Source organism: Populus euphratica, unplaced genomic scaffold, assembly GCF_000495115.2.
Source record: "Populus euphratica unplaced genomic scaffold, PopEup_1.0 scaffold63.1, whole genome shotgun sequence".
Taxonomy (NCBI): Eukaryota; Viridiplantae; Streptophyta; class Magnoliopsida; order Malpighiales; family Salicaceae; genus Populus; species Populus euphratica.
The window spans coordinates 766,773-786,421 of record NW_011499942.1 but is presented as its reverse complement, the minus strand read 5'-3'; the positions used below and the strand labels follow the sequence as shown (position 1 = coordinate 786,421).

Genomic DNA, 19,649 nt, shown 5'->3' with positions numbered 1-19,649 from the left:
CGAAAACATCCCATTCGAGTTTCAAAACGACGTGCAGCTCAATCAGTGCCTTGATTGCCTGCTGCATTCAAAAAATCAACTTCTTAGTTTCGTCCTTGGCTCGCGTAGAACGACATCCACTTTAAATGACAGTCACCGAGATGTTTGACTTGTGGCCAGAATATGAATTGTGTTAACAATTAGCTATTTTTTTAATTCCAGTAATTTTTTAATTTTAGTAATTTGTTTAATTTAATTAGTTTACCGTGGCTTATAGGTAATATCTAATAAATTAAGATAGGTGGTATGATTCAAGGTGACTGTTAACCGATACTTGTAAAAAATCTTGTTTGATAAATATAAAGAATTTTAAATATTTAAATAATTATATAGGAAGATAAAGTACAATGATATTTAGAAAGATAAATTTTAAAAATATATATATTAAAAATATTAAAAATAAAAAAATTATAAATCTTAAAGATTTCATGTGATATTTATAACTTACAAGTTTTGGTTATTTGTAGAGAAGAGAGATTGAAAAATAATTTTATTTTTGTGATATTTTAAATTATATTTTATTTAAAAATATATATATTTTATTAATATAAAATATTAAAGTATCTGGGATATTAAAAAAAATTTGAATAAAATATTGGGCTAAGATTCTTAGGGTGTGTTTGGAAAAGTGGTGGCTTTTGTGTTTGCGGTCGATAAAAGTAGATTTTTAGAAATCACTCTTTCTTGTGGTGTATATATAAAAAGATGTATTTGGGTAAAACTATGGTTTAAAATATTATTGTCTAATAAGCAATTAATATGTGTTTGGTTAAGATTCTTTTGAAAGTACTTTTGTTAATAAAATTACCAAGAAGGACATGTGTTAATTTGCAAGTTGTTAGTAGCATTTGTGAGCATTTTTTTATACATAAAAGAAATAAGAATGTTACATTATTGTTCTTCTTTAATCATCTGATTAAACTATTTGCTATTTCATCACAGACATAATTCATTCGAGAAGACTGCTGGTTACCTTGGCTTTGTGAACATGGAAAAACATCGACTAAAATATCATTAGGAATAAAATTAGGATTGCGATCATATTCGGTAAATGCAAAATCTTCTTGTGACTTCCTTCTAATATAGTTATGTAGTGCCTTTGATGCCACTACAATCTGCACTTGCGATTTGTATGGATATGCCGACATGTTCTGTAAAATTCTCCACCTTTGTTTCCACACTCTAAATGCATGTTCAATGACATTGCGAAGTGATGAGTGTTCACGATTGAATCGTTCTTCCTGGCTGGTTGGTTGCCCTCGATGTCGAAACTCTTGGAAGTGATATCTCTCACCTTTATATGGACCAAGATATCCAAACTCATTTGGGTACTCAGCATCAACTAAATAATATTTTCCTAATAACAAGGAAGAAAATTATAAAAAATTTAATAACAAAAAATATAGAATACACATATTTTAAATTTAATTAAAAATTAATTATTTTAATATATTTACCTTCAGGAGGTTTTGGAAATTTGATATTTGGATTGTCAATAGCCTCTAAAAAAATACGAGTATCATGAGCGCCACCTTCCCATCCTGCCCAAACAAACGTGAATTGCATATCAAAACTACATGCAGCCATTACATTCTGTGTCGGCACAACTATTCTACCGATGAATGACACTTGATTTTCTTGGGAAACAGAAGCACGAACATGTGTGCCGTCTATCGCACCAATGCAATTCTACAAAATGTGACAAAACACAACATTAACCAACATGTCATAAATAACAACTAGCCAAATCTTAAATAATCTTTTCTTTGTCATTGGTTGCTATAAACAATATCTGACTCACCTTAAAATGAGGCATAAATCTCGGATTCATCGTAATTTCTTATGGAGTGTTTAAAAATTAAAAGTCCTGTGGTTTAATTATATCTACCGCAAGCAAACAAATTGTCTTCAACACCTCATTAAAATTTCGACTCACAATTTCATCAGAATTTTGAAATCTTTCTTGTACTTGTCTATTTGTTGCACCTAATGCAATTGTGTATAAAAACATTGCCACCTTCTCAATAACACTTATCCTTCTTGATGGTTTCAACCCATACTGTGTTCCCAAGTCATAACAAAGGGTTTGTAATTTCGTTGCATGCATCCTAAACATGTTAACACACTGTTTCCGGTGTCCTCGTACAACTTCATTCAACCATCTCATCCCTGTGTTATATGAGACCATACAAGGTTCCTTATGCACATAAATAGCATAATACACGTGTAAAGCACCAGCAGTGCATAACAACAGCTTCTTACGATCATTTTCTCGTAGCCAAAATGAATCACCCTCATCATCAGAACAATTTTCATCTTCATTTTCATCACTATCATCATCACTGTCACCATCATTATCCGTTCTGTTTGAATCATCCCCATCATCCCCACCATCACCACCATCATTATCATTGTTGGCATCTCCACCACTACCACCGGTTCAACTACCATGGTAATTTATATTATCAATTACATGATTCATAACGGTATCATAATTGTCATCATAGTTAACGCCAAGCATAGCATCAACCCATTCATTTGCCATATCTACCTACACAAATTCAATTACAAACACTTTGCCTTCATACCAATTTGTACCATAAATAAGTAAGACAATATAATTATTATATCTTGCATAACAACAATTCAAAAATGTTTATTATTATAATATTATGACATATGCCTGTTATGAATTGTACAAAAATAGTGACTATGTTTGATTGTTTGTTATAACACATAGGGAGCAAAAGTTTTTTGAAATGATACTTTGTTAAATTTTAATCATCAAGTACAATCACATGAGGAAATGAAGAGGGAAACAGCCTAGAAAATTCATTGCACAATACCAGGAAGGAAGCAGTCTGGAAAAAAATAACTGCATACTTTCAGGAAGAATTATTTGCCAAATTCTTGGCAAAAGCAATAGAAATGTTTACAGGTGAAACTTTCCATAAAAAAAAACATCTAAGAGGTCATTTTAATATTCAGTAAATATTACACAAGGGATGTTGATTGAAAAAAAACTACACCATGCCGTATGAAAGTTGTAAAAATAATTAATCTATTGAAAAAGTTTATTCAAATAAGAGTAACTTACTGTAAAGTGTGACTTTTTGTAAAAGCTCCCAAGACTAAATGTTTTTCTTGTTGTAGTGTTTAAAATTATGTCTCAAATTACACACAACATATATTATATAGGGGGCTGCAAGTATTGTGGGATAAAAAAACTAACCTCTATACACTCACAAGTTTGTTATACCAAACTATAGCAGGTTGATAGAATGACTATGCAATATGTCTGACATATTCTCTTCCAAATTGTAACAATATACCTGACATATTCTCTTCCTATTATGCTTTTTCTACTTTTCCTGCATTATATATATTGTGCCAGTGTCTTTATTGTGATGTTTTTTATTAAGTTTGACTTGCTTTTCAGTTGTATGTACCTAATATACTTTCAATCTGCAACATTATATAATTACTATCAAGAAAACTAAAGCAATTGGAATAGTGTTGTGCTGAACACTTACAAATATATAATAATATCTACTGTTAGGAGCCATAGCAATTAACAATATTTATTTTATTTGTTTCGGCCAACAAGAACACAGTCGATCTAATATTTTTTGAATAATTCACACAGTAAGGATAAACAAAAGTCTGATATATATTCCTTTTAAGATGTTATAATCTGATTGGTCCAGGAAGAAAACTAACATAATATTCAGAAAATATAGTGATTAGTACTTAAAAGTGCATTCTCATTAAGGATTTATGTCATCATATTGCACCTAAAGTATCATTAAATTCCCTAACAAAAGCATGTTTTATATTAGCAAGTCTAAAAATATAATATACCTTTAATTCATGGTAAATATTCATCCTAAATGCAGGTCTATCACATAAATAAAAGGATTGATTGATGAGTTTAAGGATTGAAATTGAAAGGATAAAAAGAAGGCCAAACTTAGCAAAGTGTTGCTGGTGCATTCCAAACTCGAACACCGTTCAGTAATTTGATCATATCTGGAGCTGTAGATATCAGATTTAGGTCCATTTTATATCGATGGAAAGGTAAGACATAGACCTACAACTTTCATATGAAGTCAAAGACTCAGTTCTGCCGTTTTCAAGCCCAAATCTTAGCAACAACGAAGACGTCGGAAGCTGTCCTGCAGCTCAAGCACTATTCGGTTTTTGGCTCATATCTTGAGTTCTAGAAGTCCAAATGAGCTCTGGTTTTTTTTTATGGAAAGCTGAGACAATTGCCCACAGATTCCACAATTCAGTTGGCTATAATTCTGATGTGAGCAATGACGTTTTGGCCAGCCAACAATATCAAAAATCAGCCCACAATATCAAAAAACCAGCAGCCATTAATGTCAAAAACCAGCCACCAAATCAATGGATGCCCACCAATTCTTCAATCAATCAATAGTTCTGAAACTTAGCCTATAAAAGGAGGCATTGTCCATGTATTTAGTCATATTAATTTTCAGATCAAAGTTATCTTCTTGCTTTCTCTCTACATCTTTGTAATGTTCAAGTTTTCTTTTATGCTATAGTAATCTCTTGTTTATGCTCTTTCATTTCCTTTCCTATACTTAGTTAGCTTATATTATGTTTATGTTCTTATATTGTTTATTTGTGTTTTTCTCCTTCTTAATGTTTAGCTAAGTTAATTATGTCAAGGTGAAAAGGTTTCTCTAATGGTGTTAGAATAGGTATAATATAAACTCAACATGAGCTTTAAATGTTTATATCCAAGAAAGATTGTTATTAACATGTTTTATCTTTTTATCTTACTAATTCTTAATACCTTGCTTATTAAATGTTTAATTTAGATTTGTGTTGTATAATATTTGGTACATCAAATGCTTGATCTTTCATAGTTTTCGGCCGAAATCGTTATTATGATAGAAACTTGATTTGTTGTTAACATAAACTAGCAACATGAATGCTTGATGATATTTATAAGTATGGTATTACTTATATAAGATAATTAATATGATCATGTTAGTAATTTATAATGAGCTAATAACGAGAAATCATCCGATTAGAACCTCCTTTGTGTGTGGTTTCTAGTTGAGTAATAAAAAGAGTTTATATTATATTTATTTGAAATACCATTAGTGAATCCTATAACCTTGACATATGTTTTGTTATTGTTTAATCCTTACATCAATATCACATCCCAAAACTTTCTTCAACTCCTTTTCTGTTATTATTCTCTTTAAATCTTTTTCTTTATTTGTAATTTATATAATTCACCTCCCTGTGGTTCGACCCCGGTCTTGCCGGGTTATTTTACTTTGACACTCCTGCACTTGGGATAAGACATCAACTCTTTGATCGTGTCAAGTTTTTGGCGCCGTTGCCGGGGAGGTAAGTTATTGTATAAATTAAATATTTTATTTTATTTTATTTTCACTTTTATTTGTTTTTCTAATTGTTGTTTCTTTTTCTTTTTCTTTTTCTTTTTTCTTTTCTTTTCTTTTGTATTTGCATGAGAGTTTGGACACGTACATTAAGTGGTAGACTTTCTAGAAAATCATCATTTTCTTTAGAAAACATGGCCGAAGAAGATAACCAATCAATTCATAATGAGAATAATGAGAATAATCGTGTTAGAACACTTAGAGATCATATGAATCCAACAAGAACAAGTGCACCATCATGTATTGTTTTTCCTCCTGATGCATCTCATTTTAATTTTAAGCCAGGTATTATTCAACTTTTACCCACTTTTCATGGCTTAGAATTAGAAAATCCATACTTGCACTTAAGAGAATTTGAAGAAGTTTGTAACACTTATAATGACTTAAATTGTAGCATGAACACCATCAGATTAAAGCTTTTTCCTTTTTCGTTAAAAGATAAAGCTAAAACATGGCTACAAAATATTAGGTCAGGATCCATTCATGCTTGGGATGAAATGCAACAACAGTTTTTAAAGAAATTTTTCCCTTCTCATAGAACAAACTCTTTCAAAAGACAAATCACCACTTTTACTCAAAAACCAGGAGAAACATTTTATAAATGTTGGGATAGATATAAAGACTTGCTTAATACCTGTCCTCATCATGGTTTTGAAACATGGAGATTGGTTTCACAATTTTATGAAGGGTTAACACCTAAAGATAGGCAAATGGTGGAATTGATGTGCAATGGAACTTTTGAAAATAAAGACCCTAATGAAGCAATGGAGTACCTAGAGTTGCTAGCTGAAAATGCTCAAAATTGGGACACCACAGGTACTTGTGAGGCACCAGGTAAAACTCAACCTCATACATCTAATGGAGGCATGTATAGCCTTAGGGAAGATCATGACCTCCAAGCCAAATTTGCATCTTTAGCTAGAAAAGTTGAGGCACTAGAATTAAAAAAGAGTGGTCAATTAAAATCTGTTCAAGAAATTGTGTGTCAAATTTGTGAAACCAATGAACACTCAACCAATGATTGTCCCACGTTGCCTTCTTTTAAGGAATGTCTCCATGAACAAGCCAATGCTTTAAATAGTTTCCAAAGACCAAGTCATAACCCGTACTCACAAACGTACAACCCTGGTTGGAGAAATCACCCAAATTTCAGTTGGAAGAGTGGTAACAATAATGCACAAACTTCACACCCACCATTTCAAACACAACATAATTTTCAAAATTCTCATGGATATGCACCTCCTTATATTCCCCCTCCTAGAAGAAATCTTGAGGAAACATTACATGCATTCATTGAAAAGCAAGAGACAATCAACACTCAAAATGCTCAAACCATGGCTGATTTGAAAGATACTCTTGCAAAGTTCACATCTGCTCTCAGTTTTCAGGAGAAAGGTAAGTTTCCATCTCAACCCCAGCAAAATCCCAAAGGGCAATACAATTCAAGTACAAGCAGTTCTGGAAGCCAACATCTGGATCAAGTCAAATCAGTCACTACTCTCCGCAGTGGTAAGGTTATTAAAAAACCTATTCTTGAACCTTGTGAGAAAGAAGATGAGTTAGTCTCCAAGGGTAAGGAAATGGTTGAACCTGATCATTGCAAGGAAGAGACTGATTCCCCACCAGCACTTCCATTTCCTCATGCCATGACCAAACAAAGGAAAGTCAATCACAATTCTGAAATCTTTGAAACTTTCAAACAGGTAAGGATTAATATACCTTTGCTAGATGCTATTAAACAGGTACCATCTTATGCTAAATTTTTGAAAGATCTATGCACTGTAAAGAGAAAATTGAATGTGAAAAAGAAAGCCTTCTTAGCCGAACAAGTAAGTGCCATTCTTCAGAACAATAATGCTTTGAAATATAAAGACCCTGGTTGTCCTACAATTTCTTGCTTTATTGGAGAACATAAAATTGACAGAGCTTTACTTGATCTTGGAGCTAGTGTGAATTTACTTCCATATTCGGTTTTTCAAAGTCTAAATCTCGGTGAGTTAAAACCTACTTCTGTTACTCTTTTACTTGCTGATAGATCTATAAAAATGCCTAGAGGAATAGTTGAAGATGTGTTAGTACAAGTTGATAAATTCATCTTTCCTGTGGATTTTATTGTCTTGGATACACAACCTGTTGAAGCATGCAATTCAATTCCTGTTATTTTAGGACGTCCATTTCTTGCAACTTCTAATGCATTGATTAATTGTAGGAATGGAGTGATGAAGTTATCTTTTGGAAACATGACATTAAAAATGAATGTTTTTAACATTTGCAAGCAACCTGGAGATGATAATGATTTACAGGAAGTAGATTTTATTGAAAAAATAATTTACGATCAATTTGAAAATTCTTCCAATGAAATTGAGTTTAATGAATCTGAAGATTTGCAAATGGTTTGTTTTCAGGAAGAATCAAAGGCAAATATTTGGAGACCAAAAATTGAGGAATTGCCACCACGATCAATTGGGTCCATACCTTCAAGTGTTCAACCACCAAAACCCGATTTGAAGCCATTACCATGTAATCTCAAATACTCATTTTTGGGAGAAAATGAAACTTTTCCGGTAATAATTTCTTCCAAACTTAATGTTCATCAAGAAGGTAAGTTATTACAAACTCTGAAAATGCACAAAAATGCATTAGGATGGACCATAGCTGACATAAAAGGAATTAGTCCTTTGATTTGCACACACAAGATTTATTTGGAGGAAAATGCTAAACCCTCTAGAGAAATGCAACGAAGGCTTAATCCTAATATGAAAGAAGTAGTGAGGAATGAAGTCATTAAACTTCTAGATAATGGAATCATTTATCCTATTTCTGATAGCAAATGGGTAAGTCCTACCCAAGTTGTACCTAAAAAGTCTGGAGTTACTGTGATAACAAATGAGAAAAATGAGTTAATTCCAACGAGGACTATTACTGGTTGGCGCATGTGCATTGACTATAGGAAACTCAATTCAATGACTAGAAAAGATCACTTTCCTTTACCTTTCATGGATCAAATTCTAGAAAGAGTTGCAGGTCATGAATTTTATTGTTTTCTAGATGGTTATTCAGGTTACAACCAAATTGAAATTGCATTTGAAGATCAAGAGAAAACTACTTTCACATGTCCATTTGGTACATTTGCATACCGAAGGATGCCTTTTGGATTATGTAATGCACCAGCCACGTTTCAAAGATGCATGCTTAGCATATTCAGTGATATGGTTGAACGTTTTCTTGAGATATTTATGGATGATTTTTCTGTTTTTGGTGATTCATTTGATAATTGTTTAACTAATTTGGAAAAGGTTTTGAACAGGTGTGAAGAGAAGAATCTTGTGTTGAATTGGGAAAAATGTCATTTTATGGTAACAAACGGCATTGTACTTGGTCACATTGTTTCATCAATAGGAATTGAGGTTGATAAATCTAAAATTGAGTTAATTGCCAACTTGCCAACACCAAAATCTGTTAAAAATGTTAGATCATTTTTAGGACATGCTGGTTTTTATAGAAGGTTTATCAAAGATTTTAGTATAATATCTAAGCCATTGTGTAACCTTCTAACAAAGGATAATGTTTTTGAATGGACTGAATATTGTGAAGAAGCCTTTGTTAAACTTAAAAACCTGCTTACATCTGCTCCTGTTATTCAACCTCCTGATTGGTCATTACCTTTTGAAATAATGTGTGATGCTAGTGATTATGCCGTGGGTGCTGTTTTAGGACAAAGAAAAGATAAGAAACCCTATGTCATTTACTATGCAAGTAAAACTTTAAATAGTGCTCAAATAAATTACACAACCACTGAAAAAGAATTACTTGCTGTAGTATTTGCGTGTGAAAAATTCAGATCTTATCTTGTTGGCTCACCTGTTATTGTTTTTAGCGATCATGCAGCGTTGAAATATCTTCTTTCCAAGAAGGATTCTAAAGCTAGATTGGTGCGGTGGATTTTGTTACTTCAAGAATTCGATATCACAATCAAGGATAAGAAAGGCACCGAAAATGTTGTCGCGGATCATTTGTCAAGATTGGCAACTGATTCGAAATCTGACATCACACCAATCGATGACTACTTTCCTGATGAATCTTTACTTTCTGTCACTACAATGCCTTGGTTTGCTAATATTGTTAATTTTCTTGTTTCAGGACATTTGCCAGCGCATTGGGGCACTCAAGACAAAAGAAAGTTCTTGAACGAAGTGAAGAACTTTTATTGGGATGACCCTTATTTATTCAAATATTGTCCTGATCAAATATTTCGAAGATGCATTCCTGACAATGAGGTAAGTAATGTCATTAAATTTTGTCATTCTGAGGCATGTGGAGGTCATTTTTCGTCAAAAAAGACAGCTGCAAAAATCTTACAATGTGGATTTTATTGGCCCACCATGTTCAAGGACACGCATGCATTCTGCAAATCTTGTGAAAATTGTCAAAAGTTAGGATCTCTTTCAAAACGTCACATGATGCCTTTAAGTACTATTCTTGTCATTGAAATCTTTGACTGTTGGGGTATAGATTTTATGGGTCCATTTCCTCCATCATTTGGTTTTGTGTACATATTAGTCGCAGTAGACTATGTTTCAAAATGGATAGAAGCAATTCCAAGTCGTAACAATGATCATAAAACAGTCATTAAGTTTTTGAAAGAAAACATTTTGAGTCGATTTGGAATCCCTCGGGCCATGATAAGTGATGGTGGAACACATTTCTGTAACAAGCCATTTGAGTCTTTAATGAAGAAATATGGAATCACACACAAAGTTGCCACCCCTTATCACCCCCAGACAAATGGACAAGTAGAACTTGCTAATAGGGAGATCAAACAAATCTTGGAAAAAACAGTGAACCCTAATCGAAAGGACTGGTCTTTAAGACTTAATGATGCACTATGGGCCTATCGAACTGCTTTTAAAACATCATTAGGTATGTCACCTTATAGGTTGGTTTATGGAAAACCTTGTCATTTGCCTGTGGAACTTGAATACAAAGCTTATTGGGCTATTAAAGCTTTCAATTCAAACCTGGATGATGCGAGTCAGCTGCGTAAGTTACAAATAAATGAGCTTGAAGAAATAAGAAATGATGCATATGAGAATTCAAAAATTCATAAAGCAAGAATCAAAGACTTTCATGATAAAAGAATCTTGAGAAAAACATTTGATGTTGGTCAAAAAGTTTTGCTTTATAATTCTCGACTCCATTTATTTCCTGGAAAGCTAAGATCAAGATGGAGCGGTCCATTTGTTGTGAAACATGTATATCCTTATGGGGCCTTTGATATTGAGAATCCAAAGAATGGTAATGTTTTCAAGGTCAATGGACATCGTTTGAAAGCTTACTTTGATAATTTTCCTAGTGAAAATGAATCCATTGGTTTGAATGATCCTGTATATGAAGGTTGATTATTTTGTTTTTCTCATATTTTTTTTGTGTTTCTTTTTGGTGTGACTTTTGTTTTGCTAGTCTTTCTCCAACCCCGGTCAAATGGCGGATAACGGTACTCCGTGACTCTTAAGTCGGTTCTTTCAATTTCCCATGATAATTGATATCTTTGTATATATTTGTTCAATTCCTTGTTCCTTCTCTTTTCTTTACATCTCTTCTGCACTTCTCTTTAAAAACAAAACAAAACAAAAATGGACACCACTCTTGAAAAATTGAAAAAGTATTTTCCTGCTCTGCCTCAGAATGCGATTACAAAAATTTACCGTGCTAGGTGTGAAAGATTGAGGTTGTTAATGAACCATGGAATTCCTGAAGATATTCGCTGGATAATTGAAGCAAAGATCCGATTATCAGGTGAGTCTTCCAACTCTTTTATTTCATACATGCCTGGGACAGGTAAAAGCACTTTTGCAAAGAAACGTCGTGCAAAACGACTAAAAGTCTGTCACCGATGTGCCAGATGGACTTGTAATACAAAATGTCGTTCTTTAGGAATGGTATCTATAAACCGTGAAGATAAAATACAATTCATTAAGGATGGCCTGAGTAAGGAGTCTTTAGATAATCTTCTATTAACTCTTGAGACGCATCCTAGTGGAGATGTGCATCGTGCAATTCATGATTTATGGCCTCATTTTCATAAAGAACATGATCGACTTAGTCTTGGGAATCTGACTAAAAAAGACCCTGTTTGCCAGTTTTTAAGAAAACTGGATGGGAAGCCTATCCCCGACCCATAGAGGGCGTTTAAGCCGTTCTTGGACGTAAAACCAAGGGAAAGCTGTGAGCCACAATCACAACTGCTTGTACATACATTTATATATATATATATATATATAATAATAATAAAATAATAATAATAAATAAATAAATAAATAAGAAAGAGAGAGAGAGAGTAAGACTTCAGCTAGCCTACATATAGGTGGTATGCTTTGTATTTTCAATTTCTCATCTATAAAATCTTCTCTTCATTTCCATCATTTCTACTCAACCCATTCATTCAGCATATATAGAAGTGTGTAGAAATGGCAAGTTCCCCAAGTCATCATATAAGAAATATTTGTGTTTTCGGTGGATCTAGTCCTGGGAAAGAAAAAGAGTTTTTAGAATCAGCAAATCATCTTGGTCAGGTGCTAGCTGAGAGAAAGATTCATTTAGTGTATGGGGGAGGCAGTCTTGGGTTAATGGGAGGTGTGTCAATAGCTGCATTTTTAGGAGGTAGTCAAGTTTTAGGAATCGTCCCTGAAGCTTTGGCACAAGGGGACATCATTGGAAAAACAATTGGAGAGGAACTTCAGGTCTCCACAATGTCAGCTCGAATGAATGCAATGTTTAACCATGCTGATGCCTTCATTGCTTTACCAGGTGGTCTAGGCACATTGGAAGAGATCTTTCATATTTCCTCTTGGGCTCAATTGCACATTCACCATAAACCCATAGGTTTGTTAAATGTTAATGGTTATTATGATAAGTTGTTGTCTTTTCTTGATCATGCTGTGGAACAGGAATTTCTAACATCTTCTGCACGACAAATCATAATCTCTGCTACTACTGCTGAACAATTGATTGACCAACTACAATCTTTCATTCCTGTGATTGATCCTTCCATGAGTCGCATAAATTGGTCATCTAAGGAAAGCCGTAAAAAGCTTAGATTGGATTTGAGCCTTCATTTGTGAATTTTTGTGTCTTTTGGTTTTATTATTATGTTTTGTTATTTCTTATTTTTGTTTCAGTGTGTTTCAGGTTTTGTCAGTGTTCGTTATTTCAGGTGATATCTTTTATACTCTATCTTTCTACCTTAGAACATTGAGGACAATGTCTCGTTTTGGTTGGGGGGAGAGGGTAGTAGTTGATAAAAAAAAAAATTGTTTTTCATTTCATAAAGCATGTGCATAATTGTTGTTACTAGTAAACAAGTTAGATTAGCAATCCGCAAACATAAATAAGAAAAGTTGTTCTCTACCAATATCAATACTACTCTTCATGCTTCAATACATCAGCCTTAGAAGTATATCTTATTACTGCAAACTTGCACATCATTTGGCAGCACAACAAAACTCTTATAACATGTAGTTGTTTAAGCAATTGACAATAAGTTTGCGATATCATTCTTCAGGAAATAACAAAAACTAAAAGATCATTAAAGCAATACTAACCTTCATTTAATGCTTTTGACTTCACTGATACATTTTTTGCAACTATTGGTACTTCCTATCAAGATCTCCTATTGCTGCCCACATCTCTCTTTTATTCCTCCTAGACAAGTACTCCGTAGCAAACCAATATAAGTCATCACCAAAAATAATGTCGGGTATGGAATGAATCTCTATCATCACCTCACTAATGCTACACCCTATCTTATCCCTACTATCATTCCTTATTGAAACATCATCAACTAGTTTATCCCAACGTTTAAGCATTTGAGCTCCAACTCTATGAGGTTTTTTGCTTTTATTTGTACTTTGCCCACTACATTGCTCTTTTGCTTTTCTCTTTCCACTGCTATTTGTGGTACTGTTATTTCCCATATTAACTCCAACAACTAAATTACAAACATCATCTGTGTAATTGGGAATGGCATCCTCCTCAGAATCACCACTCCCTTCCTCTAGATTTTCTTCTTCATTAACATGAACATCTTGAGTGTTTTGATTCACAGTATCATCATCAAATAATACTCCAGAAGACGGAGCCCAAACATAGTGTCCAGTTGCCACAACATTGCTGAATATTCTATCAAACTTATTGCAAAGTGAAGGTTCAATCCCAGCATGTCTAAACTTTTTAGACCCTCTAATTTCCTGTATGGAACAAATATGAAAGAGCACATGCATAAACCATATAAAATGTGCTAAATAGTTTAAGAAATAGGACAAGACAGATAAATCCAGGAAATAAAGGTATCAATAACTAACCTGAGTTTTTTTTTCCACCACTCATCACTAGCACTAATAGTTCCAAGTTCATTATTCCATCCTACTCTTGTTTCAGATATCAGTTTTTTCCAAATCATTCACTCCTTTTTTGCACCATCGCATTTGTTTTTTAGTTGAATCTTAGTAAAAGTAAGACCAGTTTTCTCTTTGAAGACAGCCATAACAAATTTCCATCCGGCCTTATTGAAATGAGTGCTTGGCCTCATTCCTTTCTCAATAATGACAATACAAATATCACAAAACGTATGCAGCATCTCTTTACTCCAAGATGTTTTATCCGAGCTTTCAGCACCTTCCATTGAATATTTTTTTCTAGCAAAATGATATATGCATAGGAATTTCATCAAAATTACAATTTAAAAAAATGGGAGAATGCTACTAATAATACAATTGATTCAAATAACTATCTGTATATTTATAGTACATAAGACATAACAATATCTTTAAATCCATACCCCTTGTAATCAATAAACTGCAGTTCATGAATCAACAATAAAAAACACATAACCTCTCCAGATATACCATACACTAATAAATTGAAAAGAACTTCATGAACAATGAAATATTATCATTATAAATCTGAGTATAAGCTACTTGGTTGTATGACAAAACAAACACCAATTTTATTGTACATAACATAGCTGAGCCAAGTAAATTAATAAACAAAATTACTGCCACTAATATCATTTTAGTAGAACAACAACACTGTAGATGATATACACTCCAACTAGACAAAATTGCAGACTTACCAAGTAATATTTGAATTGTTAGAGACAAATGATCGATATTATCAAGGTGTATAACTTTATCAAATACATTGAAGCATATCTGGAGCTTCAACAAAAACTAGTGCGAGCTACAAGCAGAGGAAGTTGATATCTGATATCATGAAAGAAATAGATTTTTAGGTCTTAGCAAACCGAATGCAACATTCATTGGTAACCAATTTAAAAGCAAAAATCCATATTAGTCATTGAACAACAAATCTTCATCAAATATTGGAGTTCTGTAAAAAGCAGAGCAAGTATAAACAAGAAATGCAAAAACAAGGAAAGCTATTTACACAACAATGGGTGGTCTCATATCACTTGGTAATCTTATATTTTTTTTTTTTATTTCTTCTATACTTTTCTAACTACAAAACTTTTAGGCTTACGAAGAAATGCAAAAACAAGGAAAGCTATTTACACAACAATGGGTGGTCTCATATCACTTGGTAATCTTATATTTTTTTTTTTTATTTCTTCTATACTTTTCTAACTACAAAACTTTTAGGCTTACGACAAATAAGTAAAACATAACAAATAAGTAGAGAAAAATACAAAGAACAGGGAAGGGGAAATTTACTCAAACTAACTAATGTATGCTTAAAAATTAAAAATATGTCTAATAAATGCAGAGTGAGCAGAAAAATATACACATTCAATTTAATTAATCGAGTATGGCCTGACACACCCAAACACACTATCATATTGAAAAATAAATCTAATCCTCCACCCCTTTCACTCCCCCACCCCTCTCTTCCCCTTTCTCTCAGTCCAAAGTACCAGCATTGGAATCAGCATGAAGCCCACGTTCTTTATTTCAAAGTCCAAGCTACTGCTAGAGGGCAGAGCATCAAGTTCTAAAATGGTGTATTTAAGCAAATAGCTGACCAGTCCACTGCAATCAATGCATAAACACAGAACAAGGAAGATAAAGCTGATAGCACAAGGTTTTTTTTTCTTTTACTGGTGCTGCTAGCCATTTTAAACTGCAGGAGTAGCTTGAATCCATAAAAACAGTTGCAGTTTATTCTTGGCATTTAGAAATATCTTTTTATATGTATGATACTAATCTTATAAACTTTTTGCTACACAAACTTAGAGCAGCTAATTAAACAAATAAAAACATGAGATAATGCTGAGATAATGCTGATGAGCACAACATAATGAATTAACAAATCACTATAGTGATTTTTTAAATGAAAGCTAACAAACTGTATTCACAACTCACTTTTTATGCAAGGTAAAGGGGAAGAAGAAAAAACACAATCCTTAAATGTTTAAGTGTAATATTAGTTGTTAGAGCTCCGGATATTTTTTAGGATATTTATCCCCCAACGTGACCACATAAAAATAAAAAATAAAAAAAATTACCAGATCAATTGCTGATATGAAGGGGGGTGTGGGATGGTGAGCAAACAAAATGAGCCTTAGAGATTTGTTGATCTGGACAAAAGACAACTAGATCTCTAAGGAGAGCTTAGCCTTAGAGATTTATCAGCTATGATGAAGAACAAAGGAAAGTGATGGCTTCTTGTTTGGCTCTATAATGGCTTTTTGGGAGCTGGAGGGGTAATTGTGAAGAAAAACAAGTTTTGATGTCTTAATGGTTTGGCACAGTAATGGATTTTAGGGATCTGACGACAAATATAGAGTAATAGCTTAGTGATCTAGTAATAGCTTACTGGCTTTTATAAATCTGGGGGGTTTGGTGGCAGAAATTTTATGCAGTTCTGGGTATTTGGATCTAAATGAGTGATGGCTTTTAGGGATTTTTCAGTCTCTGGTTAAGAAAAACAAAGTGAATCAAAATCTCTAGAGCAACAGTAACAGTGTTGTGTTTTTGTAATATCAGCTTGTTATTACCAAACAATAAAAAAATATATTTGGACTAACCACAAAAGCCACCACTGAGCCAAACACCATCTTAGAAGTAAAAAATAAACTTACTCGCACCTCTTATAACTAAGCACATTGAACAAATTTTGGTCTAAAGCAAATAGAATAGAAGTGATAATCTCTTCTTTTGTTCTTCTGAAAATTATTGATGTTTAGGCTGGGAATAAATTTAGCTCCTCTTGTTTACCTAGAAAATTGAGGAAAAGTAGCTGAAATAATTTAAAACCATTTAAGATTTTTGTCAGTTTAGTTTATTCGTTCACTTTCCCGTGGTTTCTCAAATACCAAACATTTTGTTATGTGTTGAATAAATAATTAACCACCAATAAAAGCAAAAAGAACAATATTTGTGTTTGAATCCTGAGAAAATTAAGTAGGAAAATAAAGGGAAATTTTTGCATTTTATGAAGTTTATTTTTCTCAACAAATAAGGATCAACCTGTCTGGCTAAAATATTTTTATTTTATTTTATTTTTAAACTGAATTAAATTGATTGATTTCATCCTCCAACCATTAATTTTTAGGTGTTGAGCTCCTAAGTTAAGCTCAAGTAAAACTTTTAATGGATTCTGGGTTTACAAGTTTAACATGTGTTTACAATTTTCACTTAAACTTTTTTTTTCATTTTTTTAATTTCTTTTTTTAATAATATTTCAACCTCTAACATTCTTTTTTACTTTCTTTTAATGGGATTAATCTTTAAAAAAAATAATAAGAAGGGTTACCTCAATTTTTTTAATTAAGTTTTTGTGAAAATTGTTATTCTTTGTTTTTCTTATTTTTTTTCTATAGAGTTATCCTGATATTATGTCTTAGGTTATGTATTCAACAAGTTTACTAAGTTTGATTCATGTTTTTTTTTCATTTCTTTTTTATTTTTTTTTATCTTGAGACAATGAATTGTAAATTTTAAAAAATTGGATCATCAATTGTGTTTTTTTCTTCTAAATTTATATTTTTTTTTAATTTCATACTTTAATATTTTATTTATTTAAAACTGGGCTTAATAATCAAAAAAACATTGGAGTGGATGATATGTCATTTCCCCGATTACATTTTAAGAAAATAGACCCCTATACGAGCCCTTGTAAATAGATGAGGCACCGGCTTAAAAAAAATCCTAAACAATCATGTTTTTTCTTATATGTTTTTTAAATAATTTATTTAAATTAATACTCATTCTCTTTGATTTTTTTTATATTTAACATTTTTTAAATAGTGTTGTTTTTAAGTATTTTTTATGTTTTTAATTTTTAAAAAGATTTGTCTAACTCATCTATAATGTTTTTATGTTTTATATAATTGAACTTTATTTTTAAAAATAAAATATATTTATTTTTGGATAATATTTGTAATAAGTGCAACCTTGCTAGATATTTTTTTTTTAATTTTATACAATCAATTTTATGTGTCAATTTCTAGATTTGTTTGCATATAAAAAACATTTTATATGATTTATACTGAAATTTTAAACTTGATATTCAATTTGTTCATCGATCAAGCTTAATTATATTTTGGGCCTATTTAAAAATATAATTAATGTTATTTTTTAAAATATTTTTTATTTTAAAATATATCAAAATAATATCTTTATATTTTTCAAAACTCATTTTTTATATAAACACATTAAAATAGTTAAAAAAATTAATTTGAAAAACAAATTTAAATTTCCATTAAAAATAGATTGAATCGCAGCCCAAACCCGCTTATAATAGTTCCATTATAAAAACAAAAAAAAAATGTTTTTATTGTTATCATCTTCCAATGATAGAAGTATCTAAAACTGTATACGGTAATATAGAAAATTGAAGGCTTTATGGCATCTTAACATGCCTTAAATTGGTTTTGTACATGCAGCAGAAATGTTTTCGCTTACCCATGAAGCCATTGGCCTGCAAGCACCCAAATAAAATAAAATAATTGAAATGAGAATCTCTCTTTAGCCTGCAAATGTTGATGTCGTTAGCTTACTTCATAAGTAAACCAAATTTGAAGCAAGGAATGCCTTCTTTTTTTTTTTCTTTATGGGCAAATCAAATTCCTTGAGTGGGATGGAGGGACGACCATATAGCTCGAGTTTCATCCTTGGAAGTGGCAGAGAGTGTTCTTCATTTAATTAATTGTTGTCTTCTTTTCAGGTCCTTTCGTTCTTTTCCCCTCATCATCATTTTCATTAAAAAGAAAAAAAGAAAAAACCTTGAGAGATCATAATTGTAGTAACACTACATGCAGTAAGGATTATATTTGTGGTTGCAATCGATGAGAGGTAGTGGGTGTCTAAGTGATCGTGAATCTTCCGTTCGTTCCTGTCTCTACTACAAGGTATGTATTTCTACTCATTCTTGTGTTATTTGTTATTGTCTTTATATTATATTATATTATTATTTCTTCATACATGTTTGTAATTATAATCCATGAAGAAAGAAAGTGAAATATCTGTTCAATTTAATCGCCATTTTCTCCTACCACACTCACTCAATTTCTGTATACAAGTTTATATCGAAATCTATCTTGTTGTGTGGTTAAATAATTATAAATACAGATCAAATACTCATTATTAAAAAGATTACGGTGTTTTAATTTATTAGTCAATTAGAAAAATAATTAGTTTTAAAATCTTCTTAATAATACATATATATAATTAAATTACGACTTTAATCTTGATAGCTAATATTTTTAACTTTTACCTTAAATTTGATATGGATGTAAAAACTACAAATTCACAAGACTATAATTTAAAGTAGGGTAGTGGTCTAAATAATATTACTCTTGTAAAAGTTGGATCTCCTTCAATTTTCAACCTCATCTTTCTATTATAGTGAAAATAAAAATGAAGAACATTCTAATTAACTATAATGTTTGGATTTAATAGTGCATGACTCGCTTTCACGACCATAAAAATGCAAGTTTTTATTGAAGTCTATCTCGTTGAAGGGTTAAATAATTGTAAATAAAAATCAAATACCCATTGTTAAAAAGATTGTGGTGTTTTAATTTATTAGTCAATTAGAAAACTAATTAGTTTTAAAATCTGCTTAATAATACACATATAAAATTAAATTAAGACTTTAATCTTGATATCTAACATTTTGAACTTTTACCTTAAATTTGATACGGATGCAAAA

The 19,649-nt window shown here is 31.8% G+C and overlaps 1 protein-coding gene and 2 long non-coding RNA genes across 5 annotated transcripts in view; 2 read left to right on the top strand and 1 right to left on the bottom strand.

Annotated features, from left to right (window-relative positions):
- Window positions 1–18,992, top strand: part of LOC105137152 (uncharacterized) — a 36,233-nt gene extending 17,241 nt beyond the window's left edge. The window contains exon 2 of the long non-coding RNA XR_844499.1: window positions 18,807–18,992. This is a non-coding gene — a long non-coding RNA (uncharacterized LOC105137152). The remainder of the gene's footprint in view (window positions 1–18,806) is intronic.
- On the top strand, window positions 3,449–12,921 carry LOC105137150 (uncharacterized). The gene is made up of 3 exons (XR_844496.1): window positions 3,449–3,460; window positions 6,145–6,148; window positions 12,835–12,921. It is a non-coding gene; the product is annotated as an uncharacterized LOC105137150 (long non-coding RNA).
- Window positions 12,857–16,446, bottom strand: LOC105137151 (uncharacterized). Of its 3 annotated transcripts, XR_844497.1 has the most exons (5): window positions 16,000–16,446; window positions 14,611–14,740; window positions 13,841–14,173; window positions 13,081–13,726; window positions 12,857–12,953 (listed from the first exon to the last, which is right to left on the bottom strand). XR_844497.1 is itself a non-coding variant. In XM_011042781.1 (2 exons), exon 1 carries the CDS (start codon window positions 13,757–13,759, stop codon window positions 13,124–13,126), a length of 636 nt encoding a protein of 211 aa, XP_011041083.1. In that variant the 5' UTR covers window positions 13,760–13,775; the 3' UTR covers window positions 12,865–12,953; window positions 13,081–13,123. The 3 variants fall into 3 exon arrangements, 1 of the variants encoding a protein (XP_011041083.1); XR_844498.1 differs by lacking the exon at window positions 13,841–14,173 and having other exon boundaries at window positions 12,862–12,953; window positions 16,000–16,444; XM_011042781.1 differs by lacking the exons at window positions 13,841–14,173; window positions 14,611–14,740; window positions 16,000–16,446 and having other exon boundaries at window positions 12,865–12,953; window positions 13,081–13,775.
- Window positions 18,993–19,649: the final 657 nt, after the last annotated feature.